This window comes from Urocitellus parryii, unplaced genomic scaffold (assembly GCF_045843805.1).
Source record: "Urocitellus parryii isolate mUroPar1 unplaced genomic scaffold, mUroPar1.hap1 Scaffold_4372, whole genome shotgun sequence".
NCBI classification, from domain to species: Eukaryota; Metazoa; Chordata; class Mammalia; order Rodentia; family Sciuridae; genus Urocitellus; species Urocitellus parryii.
Genome location: NW_027553897.1, coordinates 395 through 24,126, shown reverse-complemented (window position 1 = coordinate 24,126; position 23,732 = coordinate 395). Strand labels below are relative to the sequence as shown.

Below are 23,732 nucleotides of genomic sequence, written 5' to 3'. Positions count from 1 at the left end.
GATTTTTTCCATTGATGGTACTTTGAAGTAATAGGATTAGAATGCATGATTCATAGATAGCAAACAAAAATGCACCATAAAGGACATAAATGTCTGTCTGCCAAGAGGGCCAGCAGGTCTGCCCCATAGGGCTTGCCACTTTGTCTATTCTGCTGGATAATTTAATAAAAATTAAGTCACATGGATGTATTTCATGAACTTTATTTTTAACAAACATTTATATCAACAATACATCTGGAAGAACATCAAGGTTCAAAGAAAGAGAATAGTATTTACAAAATGATTTCTGGGAAAGTGTCTACAGTTAATTTTATTTTCTCAAACGCTTATATTCCAAGAGCAGCACAATGAGCCTATTTCGCAGGGTCTTGATTTTGTTGGAATAGTGCTGTTGAAACAGACTCTTCAGCTTTTGCCTTAGCAAATCCAAAGGTGGAAGGTGATGGCAGTCTGGGATATTCAACATGGTGTGAAAAAACTCATCCCACACGTCCAGATGAGGAAGCCTGCAGAGAGAAAGTACCGGCCACGGATGGAACGCAGCCTGCTCTGGCCCTGACTGCCGCAGGTGGGTAGTGAAACAGAACTCTCACCTAAGAGCACTTGGCCATCAGGAGTGGACACATCCAATCTATCCCACATTAGAGAAATTAAAGTTCCAATTAATTGTCTCAACACACCTGGCTCCCAAAACAGGATTTAAGATAAGCAGTCTTAGCAATAACTCTTCAGTGAAAAAAAATCTATTTTATTTTTTAAAGGCAATCTATCTGTGCTGGGTGTTGTGAGTGCATGGAACCCCAGGGGCTGGGAAGCCTAAGGCAAGAGGATCATGAGTTAGAGGGTGGTCTGGGTAACATAGTGCTACCTCTCCTCATTAAAAAAAAGATCCATTTGCTTTCGGCTCCTGTATCTACCATACTGTCAGCATCTTGTGATCTGGACACGTAGTTCTAAGGAGCCCAACTGCACATGTGCCAGACCAGGTGGACAGGCCGTCCTACTCAGGAGAGAGCTGACTGAAGAGCTCCGGCTACTCTAGTGGTTAAAGTCAACTAGAGGAGCTACAGAGCACAGAAAGATGGCAGCAGGGCCATGCAGAGGACTGGCTTCAGGCTTTCCTTTACACAAGCGGCCAGAGGTGGAGACCTTCTGGATGACCATCTGGTCCTTCCATTATGAGCAAGAGGAAGCATAAAACACTTGTCAGATATAATGGCTCATTATGCAGAATAAGACATAACAGTTACCAAGTTTTCTCCAGGGACTGAACCTAAGCTTCACTATATATGGCACAGGCATTTTATAAAATTACTGCCAATTTTCTTTTTCTGTTTTGGAAGTGGGTAGGGAAGGCCAGGGGAATCGCAGTTGAAATTATTCCCAGAAGGTATATATGCACATAAGATTCCATTTGGCTGCGCACAGAAGATGAGTTCACTTTTCTGTATGTTTTAAATATACCTCAAAAAAGTTAAGAAAGTGTAACTGGACAAGGAACAAGCATGTAACAAATACTTCCTACGAATTTCCTTGGCTTCTTACAGGAAAGATCTGAGGAAGGCAGGATGAGTATTATTTGCATCTCCACACACAAGAAAGCAAGCAAGCACAGCCCTGAGGCTCTGGGACACCTGCCTGGGCGGGATGCCTGTCACCACCCAGGAGCTCCCAGGGGTTCTGTGGGCTACTGGCTAAGTGGGAAGCCCTGTGACCACTCCCTGCCCTGGGCCAGCCTTGTGCTGTACCCACACTGCCTAAGGGATCCCCTTCTGCCAGATGGAACCTGTTACTACCCTAGTTATTCTCTTCCCGCTGTAGCCCGATGCCGACACCTACCTTCTGAAAAGACCTTCAGGCTTCCAGACTCCTCCCTCGTTCTTCACCCTCATGTAGGTCCCCAGCAGCATGCAGTACACAGTGGCTGCCACTCCAAAGTAATCCACCTGGCAAGAAAGCGAGGTCCCATGACTCATGGCGATGCACACATGATCCCATCACCATGTGCTAACATAGGCAGCAAGCTAAGTCACAGGAGTTTATCTTTGAACAATTCTGGAAGTTGATTTCTGGTGGCTGGGGATTCAAGCAGCAGGAATGCTGCTTCTCAGTGAGGTGAGCAAGAGGGATTTCACTAAAATTCAATGCCAGACAGTCCTAGTGACTAATAAGAGACTCAGAAATTCAGGTACACCGAACAGAGACAGCACTGGAGCTGAGCTGGTTGCAGCAGTGGTGGTGGTTCACCAGATGGAGGGAGAATGCAGAGAAATACAACAGGGAGGTGTGCTGTGAGAAAACCTGAAATCAGAAAAGCAGCCTGCACTGAGCTGATGCGGAGGTGATGGAAAGTGCTCTGTGTTTCTCAAACAGCCAAGGGGAGCTGAGGCGGGGAGCCTTGAGCCTCCAGCTGCAGTTCCTGCTGCTGAACAGGGAGAGCAGCGCCAACACTGCCACGCTCTCAGGTGAGCGCCCACCCAGGGTCTAGGCCTAGGGTCTTCCTAGCAGAACGTGAGGGAAATGGACACCAGGATTGTACCCAGGCGGATCCACATCAGAAAAGCGAAGGAGAGCTGAACTCATCTTCTCTGTGCGTCTGGTGCTCACATGACCAGCTGAGGAGGGTCGGGACTCGGAACGGGTGTATGTGAAGACGCCTAGGGATTAAGCCTAGGCAGGCGCGTTCACGGGTGAGAGAGAGAGAGAGAGAGAGAGAGAGAGAGAGAGAGAGAGAGAGAGAAAGAGAGAGAGAGAGAGAGTATGTGTGTGTGTGGGTGGGGTGTGTATGTGGGGTGTGTGTGTGGAGGAGGGGTGGCTCCCCTTCCTCAAGAGTAGAATTTTTGTGAGGCTCCTGAGATTCAGATCCCTTGACAGAGCTGGGCAACTGCCATGCATTAGCAAGTACTACCAAACAAAGTCCCCGAGGCCCTGTTAGATCTAAGCCACTGGGCCCCTCATAGAACTCTGCGGCAGCACCCCTGGAGTACCAGGCCTGTGCAGACAGACTCCAGTTGACAGCTCCCTACCTCCCGCTGGGCCACTCCAACCAGCCGCTCAGGAGCAACACCAAAGGTGTAAGGAGTTAACAATCCCAGGTGCTGCTGGCCCCCTGTGTCATAGCCCAAGAAGAAACAAACACGGGTGGGCACAGCAGTGACCACACATTCTTGTTGACTATTTTGATCACCTCAGTGGAGATGATTCCTTCTTCTTCTTCTCTTTTTTTTTTTTTTTTAATTAAGAATCTTTTCTCTTTTTGGGGAGTGTGTGTGAGAGAGTTCTTGATGTGACAGAGTTCTGATTGGTTCATGGACATACACACATATTTCTTTCTTTCTGTTTTCTTCTCATTTTTAGCATGCTTTTAATGTTATTTTTCCTTGCCTTTTGAGGATTAGGGCTTGGGGTTCGTATATTTCGGTTTTGTTTTCTTTTCATTGGTTTCTTTCTCTCTTCTGCTGACAGTCAAATTCTCTTGTTTTCTTTCTCTTCCTTCCTTAAAACCATCACCTGCTACATCTCGTCTTCTTCCTGTGTTCACTTTTTTGAATTATAAACACTTTCACCTTCCTATCATGTTTTCTTTTCTCTTAATTAACTGTATTTTACCAAATTTAGCACTAATTGGTTATATAACTCCTTTCCCACCATTAATGCTGTTGTAATGATTACTGCTGTGGATGACATAATTGGCACCTGTTGTTTGCTTTATTGCCAGATATAGTTCATGGCTACTTATTTGTTTGGCAATAGACCACACCATTGTTTTTTGTGGTAATTGACATTAAATGTCATAGTAGATATTTATTTTAACAGAAACAGATATCTACTTTAATGCTGTCTGTTGTTTGCATCAGTTGTTACTATTGTTTGTTTTACCCTATTCTGAGAGATGCTGGGAATTCACAGGGTGGAGATTCTGCTGCTGAACTCAACTCGGCGACAAGACAGCACACCTTGCTCCATGCACATGACAAACATCAGCTATACTTTAACACAAAGAATAGAAGAAATAAAAACTCAAACTAATGATCAGGCTCCTAATAGAAATGGCTAGGGGTTGTCCTTCAGGTCCCACTACAGACATCCACTGCTATACCAAAAAGAGAATTAACACAGAGTCTGTGGATACCACATCTACAAGGGTGTCTCAGTCTAGATAACTTGAGGACACTTTGGCAAGTAAAGACTGAGCCCTAAAAAGGCCTACATGTAAGAGTGGCAGAGAAATCCACCCCAACAGATGTAAAAAACCCAACTCAGGAATACAAGAATAATGAAAAAAACAAGATAACATGATATATCCTAAAGTTCATAATTCACCAGCGACTTACTCCAAAGATACTGAAGTGGATGAAATATCAGATAAAGAATTCAAAAGAATGGTTATAAAAATGACCAATGACTTCCAAGAGAACACAGAAAAAACAGAATGAATTAAGGAAATCAGTACAGGATATGAATGAGAAATTCAACAAAGAGAGATAATAAAAAAGAATTAAACAGAAATCTTAGAAATAAAGACATAATAAATCAAATAAACTGTCCAGCTAAAAATCTCTCTAACAGAGTAGAAAATTCTAAGGATAGACTCTTAGAGCTGGAAGACAAAGTGGCTAGTCTTGAACATTCAGATAGTGTTAAAGAAAATACATACTGACATTCAGAATAGACAACATTAAGAGACCAAATTTAAGAATCACTGAAATTGAAGAGGGTTGTGAGAATCAGACTAATAGGATGGATAATCTTCTCAGGGAAATCATTATATTATTATTAATATAATAATTTGGAAATTATTATAACAGAAAAATTTCCAAACCTTGAGAATCAGATGGACATCCAGATATAGGAGGCATTCAGAACCCAAATAGACATGACTGAAAAAGAACCTATCCATGCCATAATATAATTAAAATGACTAACACAGAGAACAAGGATAAAATTGTAAAAGTCTCAAGAAAAAAAAATCAGGTCACATTTAGAGGTAAGCCAATCAGAATCACTTCTAATTTTTTAACAAACTCTAAAAGCCATAAGGTCTTGGAATGATGTGGTCTAAGTTCTGAAAGAAATTAAATGTCAACAAGATTGCTAGAACCAGCAATACTATCCCTCGAAATTGAAAAAGAAATAAAAACCTTCCAAGATAAGCAGAAACTAGAAGAATTCAATATTGCTAAACCAGTAATACAAATACTCCACAGAATAACCAAACCCCAGAGCTCACAATTAAACAAATCTCATTGGAAGGGTAGCTCTAAGCAAAAGAGAAACAGGATCAAATTAAACATTATAAACAAATCAAAATGGCAGGAATTAATAAACATCTCTTTATAATAATATTGAATGTAAATGGTCTTAACTCTTCAATTAAAAGACATAGCTGGCAGAATGGATTAAAAAGCAAGACTCAATTATATGTTGTTTGGAAGAGACACACCTTATAGGCAAAGACAGGCTGAAAGTAAACAACGAAATTGATATACCATGTGCATGGAGCCTGAAAATAAATAGGAGTAGCTACTCTATATCTGACAAAGCAGACTTCAAACCAAAATTAATCGGAAGAGACAAAGAAGGTTCATATTGGTAAAGGGACAATTCAGCAAGAAGATATAACAGTAACAAATATTTATGCTCCAAATTGGGTGCAACTAATTACATAAAAGAGATACTACTCAAAGCCTTAGTAAGACCCCAGTACAGTAACACTGGGTGATCTCAACACAATTCTCTCACCATTAGATAGGTCATCAAGACATAGACTCAGTATAGACTCTTAGAACCTGAAAGATATTATAAATCAAATGGACTGAACAGAGATCTATAGAGTATTTCATCCAACATCAGATGAATATTTTTGACCATGGTTCATGGAACCTCCTCCAAAGTAGATCATATTTTAGGTCACAAAGCACCTCTTAGAAAATAACAACAAAAAAAAAAATTAAAAATTCTTAAATAAGAATAGTGATAAAACAACAACCTGTGGAATACTATGAAGGCAGTTCTAAGAGGAAAATTTAAAACCAGCCTAATGATATATCTTAAAGCCCTTGAAAAATAAGAATGAACCAATTCCAAAATGTGTAGGAGAAAACAATTAAAATCAGAGCCAAATCAATTAACTTGAGAATTAAAAAAAAAAAAAACATTTAGAAAGGATTCATGAAACAAAAATTTGGTCCTTTGAAAAGATAAACAAAATTGATAAGCCCTTAGCCAAATGAACCAAAAGAAAAAAGAGAGAGGACACAAATTCACAAAATTAAAGATAAAAAAAGAGAAATCACCACACATGTCAAGAAATCCAGTGGATCATTAGGGACTATTTTGAAAACTTCTACTCCAATAAATTGTAAAACCTAGAAGAAATGGATACATTTCTAGACAAATATGATCTGCTAAAACTGAATCAAGAGAATATAGAAAACCTAAACCCGCCAATAACTTGTGATGACAAAGAGCAGTAATAAAGTCTTTCAACAAACAAAAGTCCAGGACCAGACAGATTCTCAGCTCAATTCTACCAGACCTTTAAAGAACTAATGCCAATGCTCCTCAAATTATTCTATGAAACAGAAAGGGACAGAACGTTTCCAAATTCATTCTATAAAGCCAGTATCACACTCATACCAAAACCAGATAAAGACACATCAAGGAAAGAAAAGTGCTAATCCTTCCATGGGGAGTCCGTGGCTACTCTCTGAATATACTATAAGACCTTAGGATGGCTGAAAAGAACAGACAGAACTCCTCCCCTTCCCTTGCACTCCAGGAGATGCCAGAACAGCATGTGGTCTGATATACTAGACCTGACTCCCGACCTTTCCCCTCTATCACAGGCTTTTGGAAGCCACAGTCCTCACTTGGTAACCAGGCATCTGGTGTTATTAATCCAGGTTCAAAACTTTACATTTATCCTATTAAGTATTCTTTATATTTGTCATCTGTATTCTAATTTGGTGAAATTTCTGAAGCCTTTTAGGATAATAATGATCCATTTCTAACACTGTTTGAATCAGGTCCTGCACCTGAGTTTCTGTGCCACTCTCACTGTCAGAACCACCTGCCCACTTGCAAGACATGCGGCTGATTCCCCTGGGGGCAGTGGGGTGGGTCTCTCTATTAACCATGGCCATAAAGAAAACCATTTGCTCTGTTTTTATCTCCCAATCCAAGCTGGCTTCATGTGGCAGACTTTCGTTCTGAAGGGTTCACAGATCATTAAATACCTTTCCTAGGGTCAACTCAGAACATATCTGCTTTCCTTCTTGTGAATAATAAGAAAAGTGTACTCTTCAGGAAGAGAATTTCATCCCTCCCTTCCCCTGAGCCTTAAGTCCCATCTCTCCTTTACTACCTTCTCTCTCTTTGAATGCTACAGAGTCAACCCAGGACCTCATGCTTACTGGGCAAGTGCCCTACTTCTAAGCCACGTTCCTGGCCCCCATCTCTTCTTCAACTGGGTCCAAGAGACCAGTTCAAACTAACGAGATTCCAAATTCATTTTGAAAATCTGGTAGGTACAACAGAGGAAAATTTTCCAAACCTCTTACTTTAGGTCCGTACCTGGTAGTTCCATGGTTTGTTACTGAGCATCTCAGTACACTGGAAGCCAGATGTTTGACATTTTGCTGTAAAGGCAGTTCCTTTTGGAAAAAGTTTCATATCTATACTCTGACCCAGGTCAATAAGTGCCAAACCAGTAGACAAATCGCCATCTTCATCGTTCTGTTCCAAAAACCTAGATTAAACACAATTCAGGACAGGAAATGAGCACAAATGACAAAGGGCTGCTAGATGTTCAGGAAAGAACCCTGTTCAGAGGTCCACACTTGCCTGTTTCCCAGTATGAAATTGTCTGGCTTAATGTCTCCGTGAATGATCTCACAGCTGTGGACGTGTTCAATCATGTAGAGCATCCTGATAGCGAAAGAGATGACGAGAGCCTGGGGCATCACTTTTTCGGGGGTATTTTTGTAGAGGTTAATGGCATTCTAGAAACAATGCAAATGGTATCCTGAGTTGGATGAGGATTAATGAAATTTCAAGTCAAGGACTTTGCCCCTGTTTAGCACCCCAACTAAAGCTCTAACCAGAAAATATATGGGTAAGGCACAAACCAGAAATGCACTTAAATTCATATCCATATTATAAAAACAGAACACTTACTAATAGTGTCCCATAGCTGTAGAGATCTCCTACCAAGATGCTCCCATTCTGGAATAAGTGGGCAGAATAGAATTTGATAAACATGTGGTGCACAGCTGGCTTTAGTCTCTCCATCAGCTGGGTACCAATGTAGAATTCCCAGAGGTTGGCAGACTTCTGGACCTACAAGCAAAACCAGGTATGTGTTATTTATATCCAGAGTCACATTCTGGAAAATAGTATCCTAATAAGGGACATGAGAAAGCAATGACATTATGATTTGTTCTGCAGAAAGCAATTCCAGATCCTCATAGTATTGTTTTATTTCTTAATTGCTCAATAAAAACATCACTGTCTTAAAGAAAAAAAAAAAGAGGCTGAAAATCATTTCTCTACAGTTCAAAAATGTATTTGCACCATTTACCTTTAAGACACATTTCTGTTTATTTTTGGTCTCATTCACATCTCCCTGGGTAGCTTCATAGACTTGGGCGAAGGCCCCTTCTCCAACAAGCTGATTGACGTAGACCAGTGAAGAACCTGGGAAGAGATAAATGTGTCAAAATGACAAATGGGCTCAAAATATTAAGGACTTTATCCAAATGAAGAATTTGTAAAATTTTTTTTGTACTTGAATTGCTTTCATAAATAAAAATGGCCACAGTCGCTTGGGAAATGTTTTACAGGCTTAGATGAAAGGAAGTAAATACCTGCAACAAGAGCCCCCTTACCAAGTTCAGGGCAGCCTGTGGGGGTCACTAAGGTGCGTGGGTTTGGGCACTCAGTGCCTCCCCATCAAGGTTCTCGCATTTTAAAATGAGCAGTACCTGTGCTGCCCATCTTGCAGGCAGATGACAGGAGAAATCCTCCCTGAAGTGATACATAAAGCTTTTTGAAATAAACACGTTTTACAATAGGATAAAAATAAAAAAGACATCTTGATGAGGCTCCAATAGCTGGTGCTGCTCTCCAGGCTTTGCAACGCTGCTCAAGGGTGACAAGAAGAAGAGAGATGCCGGAAGGTCGGCCAAGAAAGGCAAGGGCCCAGTGAACAAATCTGGGGCAATGCTGAAAAGAAGAAGTGGTCCGAAGGCAAAGATCAGGGCAAGCTCAACATCTAGTCTTGTATGACAAAGCTACTTATGACAAACTCTGTAAGGACGTTCCCAACTACGAGCTTCTAAGCACAGCTGGGGTCTTCCAGGGATAAGGACTTGCGGTTCCTTGGCCAGGGCAGCCCTTCAGGAGCTCCTCAGTAAAGGACTTTTCAAACTGGTGTCAAAGCACAGAGCTCAAGTAATTTACACCAGAAATACCGAGATGGAGATGCCCCTGTTGCTGTGCAGATGCACTAGCAGGTCCAAGCAACTGTGCATTTGGAAAAATAAAACTTTATTAAAACAAAACAAAAAAATTAAAATAAAAAGGGCAAAATAAAACTATAGCAACATTTGTAATAGACGATTTAAAATACTTAATTCAACTTTTAATTTTACATAGTTTTTGATTGATAGAAAAGTGGCCAAGAAAGCAGAGTTTCTGCATCCCCTAGCCCACAGGGCTCTTATGTCACAGACAAGGAACCAACCGAGGAGTGCTGCTGCTGACTGAAATCCACACTTGCAGACTCACTAGTTTTTCTGTGTTTCAGGATACATTATATTTAGTCATTCTATCTCCATGGCTACTCCTAGCCTGTGACATGTCTCAGACTTTTCTTGTCTTTTTTTTTTTTTTATAACTGACCTTGATAGTTCCAAAGAGTACTTACTAGTCAGATGTCCTTCAAATTGGGTTTGTTTATATTTTCCTTGTGGTTACACTGGGGTTATTGATTTTGGAGAAAAAGACCATGGTGATGTTGCATTTGATTCTTAAAAATTCTAAAAATAATCCTCCCATTCAAAATCAAATATATATTTTAAAAAAAAGATCTGTGATTTCCAGTCTAGCACATAAGCAGCTTGAAAGCTGTCACTCCACTTTTATGGCAAGAAAGTAACTGAACAACTGAAATTCAACAGCTTTTCTTGGACTATTAAAAAACTGAGATCAGAGGGAAAACTTCTGCACCCAAAGTGGGGAGACGGAGAGGAAGACACAGAGATTCACAGCAGACACCACGCTAGAACTAGCAATGGGAAGGACAGTACTCCTCAGAATATCTAAGAAGATGACTCTCAGTTGTTTGGTGCACGCCTGCAATCTCAGCGACTAAGGAGGCAACTTAGTGAGACCCTGTCTCAAAACAAAAAATTAAAAGGACTGGGATGTGCTCAGTGATAAAATGCCCCTGAGTTTAATCCCTAGTATAAAAAGAAAGTCTCTAGGGAACCTTAAAGGCAACAGGGAAGACAACACAGCTTAACTTCTAGCCAGATAAAGGTTACCCCAAAGCCTAACTATCTCAGTTCCACTTACACAGTCCATCAGGTCTGGCCAGCAACAAAATTGACAAGGCATATTAAAAGACAAAACACAGCTTGAGGAGGCAGAGCAAGCACTGGAAATGGGCAGAGATTTCAGCATTATCAGACCAGGATAGTTTTTAAAACTGTTATCAATGTGCTAAGGATTCTAACAGAAAAAGGAGACAATTTTCAAGAACAAATAGGTCAAATAAGCAGAAAGAAGCAAAAAGAAATGCTAGAAATAAAAAACCCACTCGGTGACAGAAACCAAGAGTGTCTTTTAGTAGACTGTACACGGCCAGGGAAAGAATCAGTGAGCTCCAGGACACCCTAAGAGGAAAACTGAAATGTAAAAAGAAAAGAAAAAAGTGTGAGTTTTCAAAAATTCAAGACCAACACCAAACCACAGATCCTGAAATCTCAGAGAATACCAGGCAGGACAGATAGAAAAACCTACACCTAGGCACATCACAAAGAAAATGCAGAAAATCAAAGACAAAGAAAATTTTGAAAAATGCTACAAAATAGAAATAGCTATAAAAAGAGCTTACTTCCGGAAGAACAAGGATAAGTACATCAGATTTCTCCTTAGAAACCACACAAGCAAGAGTGTGCAGTACAACATTTAAAGGGTTGAAAGAGAAAAACCGCCAGCTAGAATGCTTTACTTCATGAAATTATCCTTCAAAAGTGAAGGGTAAAGACAAGACTTTCTTACACAAAAATGGAGGGAATCTGTCACTGGTAAACGTGCACTGTTCTTCAGAGAGAAGAAAGATAATATAGGCCAGAAACTTAGACTCAAAGAGTGTTAAGTAAAATACTTGATGTTTCTTATTCTAAATTATCTAACAAAAACCCATTGTTCAAAACAATAGTGTCCACCTAGTGGTGGCATACCAGTGGATAAGTGAAACCAACGGCAGCAATGAAAGAAGAGATGGGCAGGAGGGAGGGAATGACACTCCTGCCGCATGGTGTGGGCCCTGCTGTGAGGGGGCGAGGTGCTATTGGAAAGTGGACTTGGACTGGCTCTGAGTGTATATATACTGCACACTCTGCAGAATCCACTTGCAAATGTGACAAAGATAATATTATTGATATGCTGAGAGAGGAGACGCAACAGAGTATGAAATAATTCAAAGCCAAAGAAGGCAGAGAGTGGGGGAAAAAAAACCACAAAGAACAAGTGTAACGACTAGAAAACTAACAAATGAAACATGAGTCCAGCTATATCAATAATCACTCAGAACACCAATGATCTTCACCCACCAATGAAAACACACACACTGAAAGTACAACGACAAATGCAGATTAACAGTTAATAAGATATAGGATGCTAACAGTTATCTCAAGAAAATAGAAATAGCTGTATTAATTCCATACAGCAGATTTCAGAGCAAGGAAAATTAACAGGCATAAAAGGGGGCATTACAGAATGAAAAAGGGGTTAATTCTCCAACAGGACATGCTGTGTATACATCTCATGAAAGAATGTGAAAATATATGAGGCATGCATTGATAGAAATGCAAGTAAAATGGGTGACTTCACTATTACACTTGGAGATTCCTATATCCTTCCATCAGAAATGGACCATTAAGGGGCTCAGGATGTGGCTCAACTGGTAGAGGGCTCACCTGGTATGCGTGAGGCATTGGGTTCAATCCTCAGCACCACATAAAAATAAAAAAAAAATATATTGTGTAAAATATAAATATATTGTCCACCTAAAACTAAAAAATAAACATTAAAAAAGGACTTAGAAAAGAAGAAAGAGTATATAACTAAAAATAACACATTTTAAAAAAGAATTGTTTACAAAAAAGTAAGAATAAAAATAACAAAAAGAAAAGATATAAAATTAATGATTTAAGGTTCCACCTTAGGAACTTAAGAAAAAAGAACTAATTAAATGTAAACAAAAGAAAATATTATGAAAGAAATCAATAGAGAAAAATAAGAAAACCCCAAAAATTGTGTTTTTGAGAAGATTAATAAAATTGATAAACATCAAGTCAGGTAAGCTAAGAAAAAAAAAAGACACAAATAATGAGAAATGAAAGGCTCATGGACGCTAAAGACATAATAAGAGAGTATTCAGAACATAATGTTCACAAATGAGAAAAACCTAGATGAAATGAACCAATTCCTTGAAAGACAAAATCTATCAAAGCTCATAAAGAGAACTAGATAATTGGAATAGTTCTGCATCTATTAAGGAAATTGCATTAATAACTAATAACTTCTAAAGCCGAAAGCACCAGGTTCAGATGCACTCACTGACAGATTCTATCAAATCTGTAAGGAAGAAATTATAGAAATTCTCTATAATCTCTACCAGAAAATAGTGGTAGTGTATACTTCCTAATTCATTCTATGAGGTCAGCATTTCCAGGTTATCAAAACCAGATGGAGATATTATAAGAAACACTACAGACAAATACTTCTCATGAATGTAAAAGTCTTAACAAAACATTAGCAAGTAAAATCCAACAATGTATACAGTAAGTTATATACCACAACTGTCTTAGTCTGATTTCTGCTGCTATAACAGAATATTATGAACTGGATAAATTATAAAGAAAAGAGATTTATTTGGCTCATAGTTCCAAAAGCTGACAAGTCCAAGATTGAGGGGCTAGAACTGGTGAGGATCTTCATGGTCCATCCTAAGATGGTGGGAGCATCACATGGTGAGGGTGAGGAGGGAGATGGCCTGCCAGAACCCCCATTACAACTAACCCACCCAGCAACAATGGCCTCAGTTCAATCGTAAGGGTATGCCTTCATGGCTTAATCAACTCTTAAAGATCCCCCCTCTTAAACTGTGACAATGGCAATTAAACTTAAACATGACATCTGAAGGGGACATTCAAACCATAGCAATGATCCAAGAAACACAAGGATAGTTCAACATCTGAAAATCAGTTAACCTGACCCATCATACCAACAGGCTAAGAATAATCACATAATATAATCACATGATCATATTAACATATGCAGGAAAAACATTTGATAAAATCCAACATCCGTTCATATCAATTCTGAGCAAACTAGCAACAGAGAAACTTCAACTTGATAAAGAACATGTACAAAACCTATAGCCAGCATCAGACCTGATGGTGATACACTACATAGATGCAGCCCCAAGATCAGGAATGAGGTGAGGATGTCTCTTATCATTTCTATTCAGCATTGTACTAGAATTCCCACCTAGTGCAATAAGACATTTATTTATTTAATTTTTTTTAAAAGAAAGAGTGTGAGAGTGAGAGACAGAGAGAGAATTTTTAATATTTATTTATTTTTTTTAGTTTTTCGGTGGACACAACATCTTTGTTTGTATGTGGTGCTGAGGATTGAACCCGGGTCGCACGCATGCCAGGTGAGCGCGTTACCGCTTGAGCCACATCCCCAGCCCAGCAATAAGACATTTAAAAAAAATAAGTATACAGATTGGAAAAGGAAGAAATAAAACTATCTTTCTTTACAGATGACAGGACTATCTAAAGAATCAACAGTAACATGGGGCTGGGGATGTGGCTCAAGAGGTAGCGCGTTCGCCTGGCATGCGTGCGACCCGGGTTCGATCCTCAGCACCACATACCGACAAAGATGTTGTGTCCGCCGAGAACTAAAAAATAAATATTAAAAATTCTCTCTCTCCTCTCTCACTCTCTCTTTAAAAAAAAAAAAAAAAAAACATTTAAAAAAAAAAAAAAAGAATCAACAGTAACAAAATCTCCTGGAACTATTAGTGGATACAGAAAGCTTATAGGACACAAAGCAGATATATAAAATACAATTATTTCCCTATGTTCCTGAAATACACAATTAGAATGAGAAATTTAAAAACAAAGAATACTTAGGTAATAATATATATTATGTACCAGATCTATATGAGAAAATCTAAACTCTGATGAAAGATCAAAGGAGATTTAATTGGAGAGATTTCCATGTACAGGGATAAGATTCAATTTTGTCAAGATGTCATCTCTTCCCAACTTGACTAAATGCAATCTCAATAAAAATCTAGAAGTTATTTTGTGAACACCAACAAACTGATTCTAAAGTTTATATGGAAAGGCAAAAGACCCAGAAAGTCAACACAATATTGAGATGGAAGAAGGAAGTAAAGGGCTGACTTCATCCCACTCTGAGACTGACCATAACCCTGTGGTGCTGGCAAGAGACAAGCAAACCCATGGAAAAGAGCTGAGTCCAGAACAGAACCACACAGACTTAGAACTGCTCTTGGGCAAAGGATCAAACATGAGAAACAGTGTCTTCAGTAAGTGGTGCCAAGCATTCAGACATGCACAAATGACAATGAACCTAGACACACACCTTATACCTTGCACAAAGGTTAACTCAAAATGGAGCATAGACCAAAATGGAAAAAATAAAACTATAAAACTTCTAGAAAAGAATACAGAAGACTATTTAAGTTTCCACTGGTGCAATGAGTTTTTCGATGTAACACCAAAAGCATGACCTGTAGGGGGAAAAAACCCTGATAAACTGGACTTCATTAATATTAAAACTTCTATGCTTTAAAAGACACAATTTAAAAAAAAAATAGACAAACCAGACTGGGAGAAAATCTTTGCAAAACAAGTACCTAATAAAGAACTGCTATCTAAACTATTTGAGAAATTCTTGATATTTAACAATATGACAATTAAAAAATGGGTAAAAGATCTGAACACATAGCTCATTAAAAGTATGCAGACAGCAAGTAAACACATGAAAAAATGTTCACTCTCACTGTTGAACTTCACTGTTGTCACCCTGAAATAGTGAGACACTATTGCACACCTACCAGAAGGGTAAAAACAACAGCAAAAGCTGCGAGGGTGTAGCAGGGAGTTCTTGCTCATTGCTGATAAAGACACAGATGGTATGGCCACACTAGCAGAGCTTAGCACTTTCTCATATAAGCAAACACTCAGCCCTCTGTATATGAGGATCCAAATCTATAAACTTTTTTTTTTTTTTTAAAGAGAGAGAGAGAGAGAGAGAATTTTTTTAAATATTTATTTTAGTTTTCGGCGGACACAACATCTTTGTTTATATGTGGTGCTGAGGATTGAACCTGGGCCGCAGGCGTGCCAGGCGAGCGAGCTACCGCTTGAGCCACATCCCCAGCCCCCAAATCTATAAACTTAACCAACAATAGATTGAATATGTACAAATATTTTAAAATCATTATTCCTTAAATAATAGAGCATATCAACTACTTACTCTGTACAAAATATTGTAAGTAACCTCAAAATTATTTAAAGTATATGTTAAGTTATATGCACGGCTACCCATTTTATATGAGAAACTTGAGCATCATGGACTTTGGCACCCACTGGGTTCCTAGAGCTAGCCTGTGCAGACCTGAGGGATGAGTGTATATTCATGCCTCGAAATCCAACAATCACACTCCTTGGTATTTACTTGAATGGGTTAAAAATACGTCCATAGAAAAACCTGCATACAATGTTTAAAGCAACTTTATTCATAATTGCCAAAAGGTGGAAGCAACGAGGTGGCCTTTAGTAGGTAAATGGGTAAATGAGCTGTGTGGTACAGGGCCATCCAGACGGTGGGGACTATTCAGTGATTCAAAGAAAGCTAGCAAGCCATGAAAAGGCAAAGAGGAGCCTTAAATTCTGTTGCTAAGTGTCAGGAAATGGCCTGATGGGCTACAAACTATAATTTCAAACACATGACATTCTAGAAAAGGCCAACTGTGGAATAAAGGGCCCAGTCAGTGTCTGCCAGGGCTTCTGGGGTACAGAGGAAGGGGAGAAGGGCAAAGCACAGGAGACTCAAGGCAGGCCAATTATTCTGAAGTGCCCTGCAGCGAGGAGATCTGCCAAGCGTTCCAAACCCCAGAACGCACAGTACAGGGAACCTCGAAGGAAATCGTGGACTTTGGCCACATACCGGTACTGGCTCATCACTGTCACAATCAGCAGGCACACTTATTCAAGACACTAACAGAGGATCTGGGTGAGGGGCAGGGAGGTGGGCATGGGGAACTCTGATGGCCCCTCAATTGTTCTGAAGGCCTACGGCGGCTCTATGTGTGAAAAGCCTTGCTCTCGTGTTATCCACACCCACCCACTTTCCCACTCCCACTAAGCCAACCATTTTAGTTTTGAGTATTCTTCAAGAGTTTTCCAGAAATATTATCAAATGAGTATATAATACTATCCCTCTTCTTAAGAAACATGTAACACACACTGTCCATACAGAATTAGTTTCCATTCTGCCAGTGTGGTGGTGCATGTTGTAATCCCATCTACTTAGGAGGATGAGGCAGGGGGATCACAAGTTTGACACTGGATTGAGCAATGTAGGGAGACGTTGTCTCAAGATAAAATAAAAAAGGCCAAAGATGTAGCTCAGTAGTAGTCCTTGCATAGCACGTGTGAGGTCCTGGGTTCAAGCACCAGTACTAAAAAAATAAATAAATAAATAACCAAGTTTCCATTTGGATGATAAAAACTTATAATAAGACGGTGGTGACAGTTGCACATGTGCTTGTCATCAACGTCCTTAGTGCCTCAGTATATTGAAAAGTGGTCAGAATGGCAAAAAAAAAAAAAAAAAAAAAAATCCTCATTTTGTTATCAATGCCTGTTTTTGACTATAAAATCTGCAAGAAATTCTTAAATAGTCTAACTGCATTTTTAAAATTTTGCAGTTCTAGAGATCAAACCCATAGCCTCACACATGCCAGGTTAGTGCTCTGCTGCTGAGCTGCCCCAGCCTAAGCACGTGCATTTTTACTTTGATAGAGATCTCTGAGTTAAATGTGTTCCAGTCCAACAGCACTCATGGTTCTATAGCCATGGATTAACAAGATTTCTCAATACTGTAGCTGTAACTCTTTACTGGGGCTGGGGGACAGGAGGAGAATCTCACATACACATGAATCACCATCAACGTTCCATGGATGAACAAGAATTCAAAGTTATATCACCCATAAAGTTCTTACCCAATTGAAATTCAGTCTTGGGCTTGATGGACGGAAGTTTACACTGCCACTCAAAAGTATTTGGATAGGAACTCACTGGTTTAGGAAGCCCAGATAGAAGTTTGAGAATCAACTTATCATCCCACGGATTCTCAATAGTGAAGTCTTAAAGGAATAGGAATAAGAAAAGAAACATGAGTTCAGTATTCAAAGATTTTACTTAATAAATTTTAGATAAAGCAAGTGGAGACATTCATTCATTAATTAAGCTTTCAAAAGTCTCATCCTTTATAGAGCATTGATTCAAGTAATAGAGAATTGTTTCCAAAAGTCAGAACTGGGAGTTGTGCAGTTGACCATCTGCCATTTTGGATTTGAAAGTTTAAATCAACATTCAGGGTGACAAAGGGATATCAGCTGCATCTCACTCCGCTCACCTAAAATGCTAGGTCCTGCCTTTAGCAGTTATGGCTGCACATTTAAGGCACAGATGGGGTAGGTTAGTGACCTCAAATGTGCTCAGACAGATACACAGTCTTTAACTGCTTTCCCACTTACACCCACAAAACACAATTTGCACATGAGTTGTACTTTGGTCCAAGATAGAAAACAATTTCTAAAGGGAAGACGAAGGTTTCTCTCCAACTTAGAATAATAATGTATTCTTATTAGTGGCAATTATGAAAGGACTGCTAGGGTAGAACCTAGCCTTGTCCCCTAGCCACTCCATCTCTGGTCCATATTCTCTACCAGTAGGTGAGACTGTCTGGGTGACAAGGGGTGGTAGGAGGGATCTCTTTAATCTTGACCCTCTGTTGACTTTTCTGTAAAGTGGGGAAAACAGCATTAGATTAAATGCCTGACACACAGTAGGCCCTTGAATTCCAATTCCCTCTTCCAACAGCACTTAACTTGAAATCTAAAATTAAAATGGATCGATTTGCCCTTCAAGTACATTCCTGCTGGACTGCACTTCAGTACAGTGAGAAGTGTCTGACTGTAGGTTCTACTCAGTGGCACACCGGTCCCCCTCTGAGTTCTTCCACAGAACAGCTCTTCCTATGCTGTGGTCCTAATGGCATGACTAAGCCTGAGCCTCTGGGCACACCTGGAGCACTGACATCCCCATGGGGACCCGTCTGCATCCGGTCTTCTTGGGGCCTGGCACTGGCATTGAATGGGTCCTCCACAACGGCTCGGTCAGTGTCTGTGAGTTTACAAGCTTCAAGGCCCCGAACAGCTTCCTGGGTGAGTGCAGCACCCGGGGCAGGCCGGCTGAAATGGTGCAAGGATGCCAAAGAGAGGTCTCTGGGGCATGTGCCTTCTGGGCTCTTCTCTTGAATTGAACTGGATGTGGAGAAAATCATAGAGAAAATAAAAACACCCTATTATTAGAAGCCTAATGGACTTGATCACACAAAAGTTCTGCAACAGAGTTTCCTTTTCATTCTAGGAATGTCACTTCAAAATTGCTGCACAGCCTGAGTTGATTAAATCATTTTCTTACACAACTATAGGCAAATACAAAGCTAGTCCAATATTAATAGAAATAAAAATCAAAGACATGATGATATACTAGATAAATGGGGGTGGTGATACGCTTGGTATTATTTAGCAGGGAATGTCGGGAGAAAGGGTATCTCAGCAGCACTGCTATGATCAAGACTGGATATCTAACTTCGTTCTAAAAATGACTTCATTTATAACATTCAGACAACAAAAAAATGTCAACCACAATCTAACAAAATCCTACACATTTCCATACATATGGGTGTGTGTATATACATGCATACACAGCTGATTCCCATTCATAGGTTTCAGATTTGTGAATGCACCTATGTGTTAAAATTTACTTAAACATCCAGATCAACATTCATATTATTTTCAGTCATTTGCAGACTTTAGAGAAATGAAAAATCTGGGTGCGTGTTCCCAGGCCAGGTGGAGCAAGGTGAAGCCTACAGCTTATGCTCCTCACTGCCCTGCTTGGAGTCTAATGCCTTGGTTTTTGCATTTCTGTGTTTTTTGGTTGGGATTTCAGGTGTTTTGCTGAAGTGTGTCTATTGTTCCTAAGCATAGAAGGCTCTGAGATGCCTTACAGAGAAAACAGGTAAGCCTCATCCAGGCACAAGTGGAATGTAAGTCATGAGTAATATGTATTAAATAAGGTGACTTTAAACAAACATGGCAACAGAGACCCACAGGATAAGCATGTATTTCCCCTGGACAAGTGTCCAGTATACACTACAAGGAACAATGAGAATCAATCGTGTATATCTACACCCACATTTAACCCTTACATCTATACATATACATCACAAATAAATATGTCCCTTTCTCAACTGCAACAATTTCTTAGTGTTCCCTAGTTTCCCAAGACCATGATAGTTCAAATAGTACTGGCCACTATTTGGCTTCTCAAATAGACACTAGGGGAACCTTACCTGTACATTGAAAAATTGTTTCCATACCTTATACTACCGATACTAGTAACATGGGTATCCAAATTACTGTCAATGCATAAATGATTAACAAAATCTTTCTCTCTTGTCCATAAGAATCTGAGTCTGTTAACTGTTAGCTCTTTTCCCCTAAAAACCTACTCTGTCACCATTGGTTATGGTTAAAAATAACCCTCACTGGTTAACTGTATCTAGAGTAGAATTACAAATATCTGCTAGGAACCCATAGTTTCAGTTATTCATTTTTCAGAAAAAGAAATGAATTAGCATAAGCATGCAGAAAATGGTTAACTCACCAATAATAAAATAATGCAAATTCAATAAATTTTGGTTTTTAATTGAAATTGTGCCCAGTGGGTTTTCTCATGGGCACCCTGGGACCTGATGGAGGTGTTGCATAAGGCTCTTAAGCGAGGCTCCTGCACTTGGTTCATGTGAGCCTTGCTTCCTTGCAACTGAACTGTCACACGGGGCCAAAGACAACAGTTCCTTGGGTAGGATGCACCCAGCCAGCAACTGGGATTTCTGCCCTATGTACTTCTAAGTTAATCTTACATCAAGGATGGCTTATGGCATTCTTGTGAGTCAAAGGTCTGGCTGGGCTTAGCCACTCCTGATGGCTCTTGTTATCAAAAACCTCATTCAACTGTGACCCAAATAAACAAATGATTAGATAAAAGATGTGAACAGAAATGACTTAAGAAATAAAATAAATGAACCTAAACATATAGAAAGTGATTAACATCAATAATAAAATTAATGCAAATTCAATATATTTTTGCTTTTTAATTGAACTTGTGCCTTGTGGGTTTCTAATAAGAGGCAGTGAGAAGAAGGGGTCAGCACTCAGACAAATACAGGTTCACACTCCAATTCTGTAAATTTGCAGCCTTATGACTTTAAGTCAATAATTTATCTGAGACCCAATTTCCTTATCTATAATGGAAAAAGAAAGAATAGTCCCCACAACTCAGTTATTATAAGGACTAAGTGAAAGACAGAGTCCAGGAAAAGCGTAAGTACTGTGTCTAGAGTAAAATAGTTACCCAGAAGATGGCAGCTTTGGTTAGGATCTCTGAGGTTTACAGCCTGCGCAGACATGGTGGGGTTTACGGTGCCGAGTCTGCCTTTACTGCTTATTCCTTAGGAGGCTTAAGTACCCTCTCTTCTCTTAAAAGGAAGTCATCAATTTTCTCAATTTTACTGGGTATGAAAAGCAATTCTGTGTTTGCCGAGTTCTGCAACAGTCTTCACATGGCAGGGTCTCTTTTTGGTAAAAGGCTTTCCAGTTCTAATCCCCAAATGAGTATAAGTCAATTGCAGACTCGGTCACCCTAGCTGCTTCTCTCACTGTCCTGATACCAAGAGAGGGGCTCATTACTGGGCTTAGAGGACCTTCTGACTAAAAGCTGCCAATTGATAAGCACTTTAAGAGTTGTTCAGGATGGGATTAGGTATTCTCTTACATCTGGAAAAGGAAAGCTCAAGTGGAAATGCAGAGAAGGGCACAACTGCAAGTTACCTGAACTTTCTGTCTCTCAAGGGCTCCACCACATTCTCAACACAAGAACTCAAGGGGACATGGGTACACTGCGTTGCTATCATGTTTTCTGAAATACACAAAAACGAGAGACACAAACATTTCATGCATGTATATGCACGCGCATACCATTTGACATGGTTACAATTCTAGAATTCCTTTATATGATGACTTTCATTATAATTTCAAAATAGTGTTCCATGGCAAAGTGCGATAAGGTGCGGAAAATCAAGATCACTCAACCCTCTCGTACAGGGGAGCACTTCAGTTTTGACATCTGATCTATAATGATCCTTCAAGAACAAAGAGTCCAGAGAGCAGCAGGTCCACTCCAGACAGGATGACCACACAGGTGGTCACTGGCATGGGTGACAGGTCACAGCCAGGTTCAGGAGATTAGTGAAGTGAAATTCCTTGGCAGTTATTTCATTATTGCTTTTAAGAAGTACCAGCAGTGACAGAGTTTGGCTGGTAAATTGGTAGTCACTGAAATGGTACCGAAGTCCCAGATCTCACAGTATGCATACTGTAGGTTGGTAATAAAAAACTAATAATTATCTGTGCTCAATGTAATGCCACATATCAGGGTTCAATTCAGAGATATATATCTCTTTTATATAGGGTGCTATATTTGGGATGCAGTAGAAATAAAAGACTATTTGTGAGTTTTGTCATTATTCCCTTGAAGCAAAACACTAAAAAACAAAATTATTTTATGTGTAATGTACCCTTGGCTGCATGTCTGAAATAATAAAAATTTATAGAAATGTATCAAGGACCAAAATTGGCTATTTTTTTATTCGTTAAAAACCATGTTTAGTATTTTTAGCATTCAAATAATTATCTGTAGTGCTCCCCTCTTGACTTTTGAAAAACATAATCATACTCCTGTACAAATGGTTTAGACTTTGTATATTTGCCTTTATATGCTTCTATAAGTTTCCCCCATTTCTACCTATGATCTGTTATTAAATTTTCAAAATATGTGGACTTTATGAAGTTAGTATGCCAAAGAAAAAAACAATTAATGGATTCCAAGCCCCTTTATGGTTTTTGAACGTCCCCCTTAGAATTGTCAAGAACACTATAATACTAATGAACCGACTAATACTAATGTTTGTAGAAGACAGACACTGAAAAAGTATGTCGCATACCTTTATCTTCCAGATTGTTCACTGCGTCTGCTGGAAGCTTGTGGAAGGGGGTAGATGCAAGCTGGGCAGCAGAGGTGAAGTCCCCTGTGCTCTTAGGACTGGGTGCCAGGGTTCTGTTGCAGCGAATACCCCAGATGGTTGAATCATCCAAAAACTCTTCAGAATGGGGCACTTCCTACAACAAAGGAGGAGCTGAAAAATAATCGCCATCTTCTTGTTTTGTCTGTGAAATTTAAGACATTAAGACTTCAAGCTGGGTGCAGTGGTACAGAATGTATCCCTGCCATTCAGGAGGCTGAAGTGAGAGGATCACGTGAAGTTTGAGACCAGTCTGAGCACCACAGTGAGATTTTGTCCCCAAAAAACATTTTACCCCTCATCTTTAATACATCTCAGTGGAACTACAACACAAGGGTCACATTTTTTATTTTAATTCTACATTTTTCTTTAAATTTGAAAAAAAAATTCCAGGTTTATAGAAAGATTACAAAGGTAGCACAGTCTCATATAACCTTCATTAAGCTCCCACTAATGTCAATTTCTTCTAGATCCTCGCACATTTCAAAAAGTTAAACACCACTTGTAGCTATCAGTCCTTATCCGGATTTCACAAGTCCCCTCCAATATCCCTTGGCTGTCCCAGATCCAGTCCAGGATGGCATGTGTGTGCCACTGTCCTGTTGACTTTGTTTCCTCTAGTTTATGACCATCTATCAGTCCTTCCTACTCTTTCCTTGCACTGAAATTTGTGAACACTAGTCAGGAACTGTGCAGAATGTCCCCCTAATTTGGGCTCGTTTTCTCACACGTGGACTAGAATTATAGGTTTTGGGGAAAACTTGGGGTAAAGGACCTTCTCATTATACAGTGGGGATGCATGCTAGTTAGCCACAAGGCTTGTTCCTGGTGAGGTTAAACCCAATCACTGAGAAGGCATCTGTGAGGTTTCCTCACAGGAAACCATTCTTCCCATTCTCTATTTGTTAGAGAATGGGAAAAATGTCTTACCCAAACTCAAGGGAGGTAAATTAAAC

The 23,732-nt window shown here is 39.6% G+C and overlaps 1 protein-coding gene across 1 annotated transcript; it reads right to left on the bottom strand.

The window, feature by feature from the left end:
* Positions 1–256: 256 nt before the first annotated feature.
* LOC144252492 (mitotic checkpoint serine/threonine-protein kinase BUB1-like) lies at positions 257–22,873 on the bottom strand (the record flags this gene model as incomplete). The annotated part of the gene is made up of 10 exons (XM_077794773.1): positions 257–506; positions 1,840–1,946; positions 7,576–7,750; positions 7,846–8,003; positions 8,179–8,340; positions 8,582–8,697; positions 17,564–17,707; positions 18,651–18,889; positions 21,527–21,614; positions 22,699–22,873. Coding segments are annotated over 10 exons (1,560 nt in total), but the record flags the coding sequence as incomplete, so codon positions are not given.
* Between the last annotated feature and the right edge of the window lie 859 nt (positions 22,874–23,732).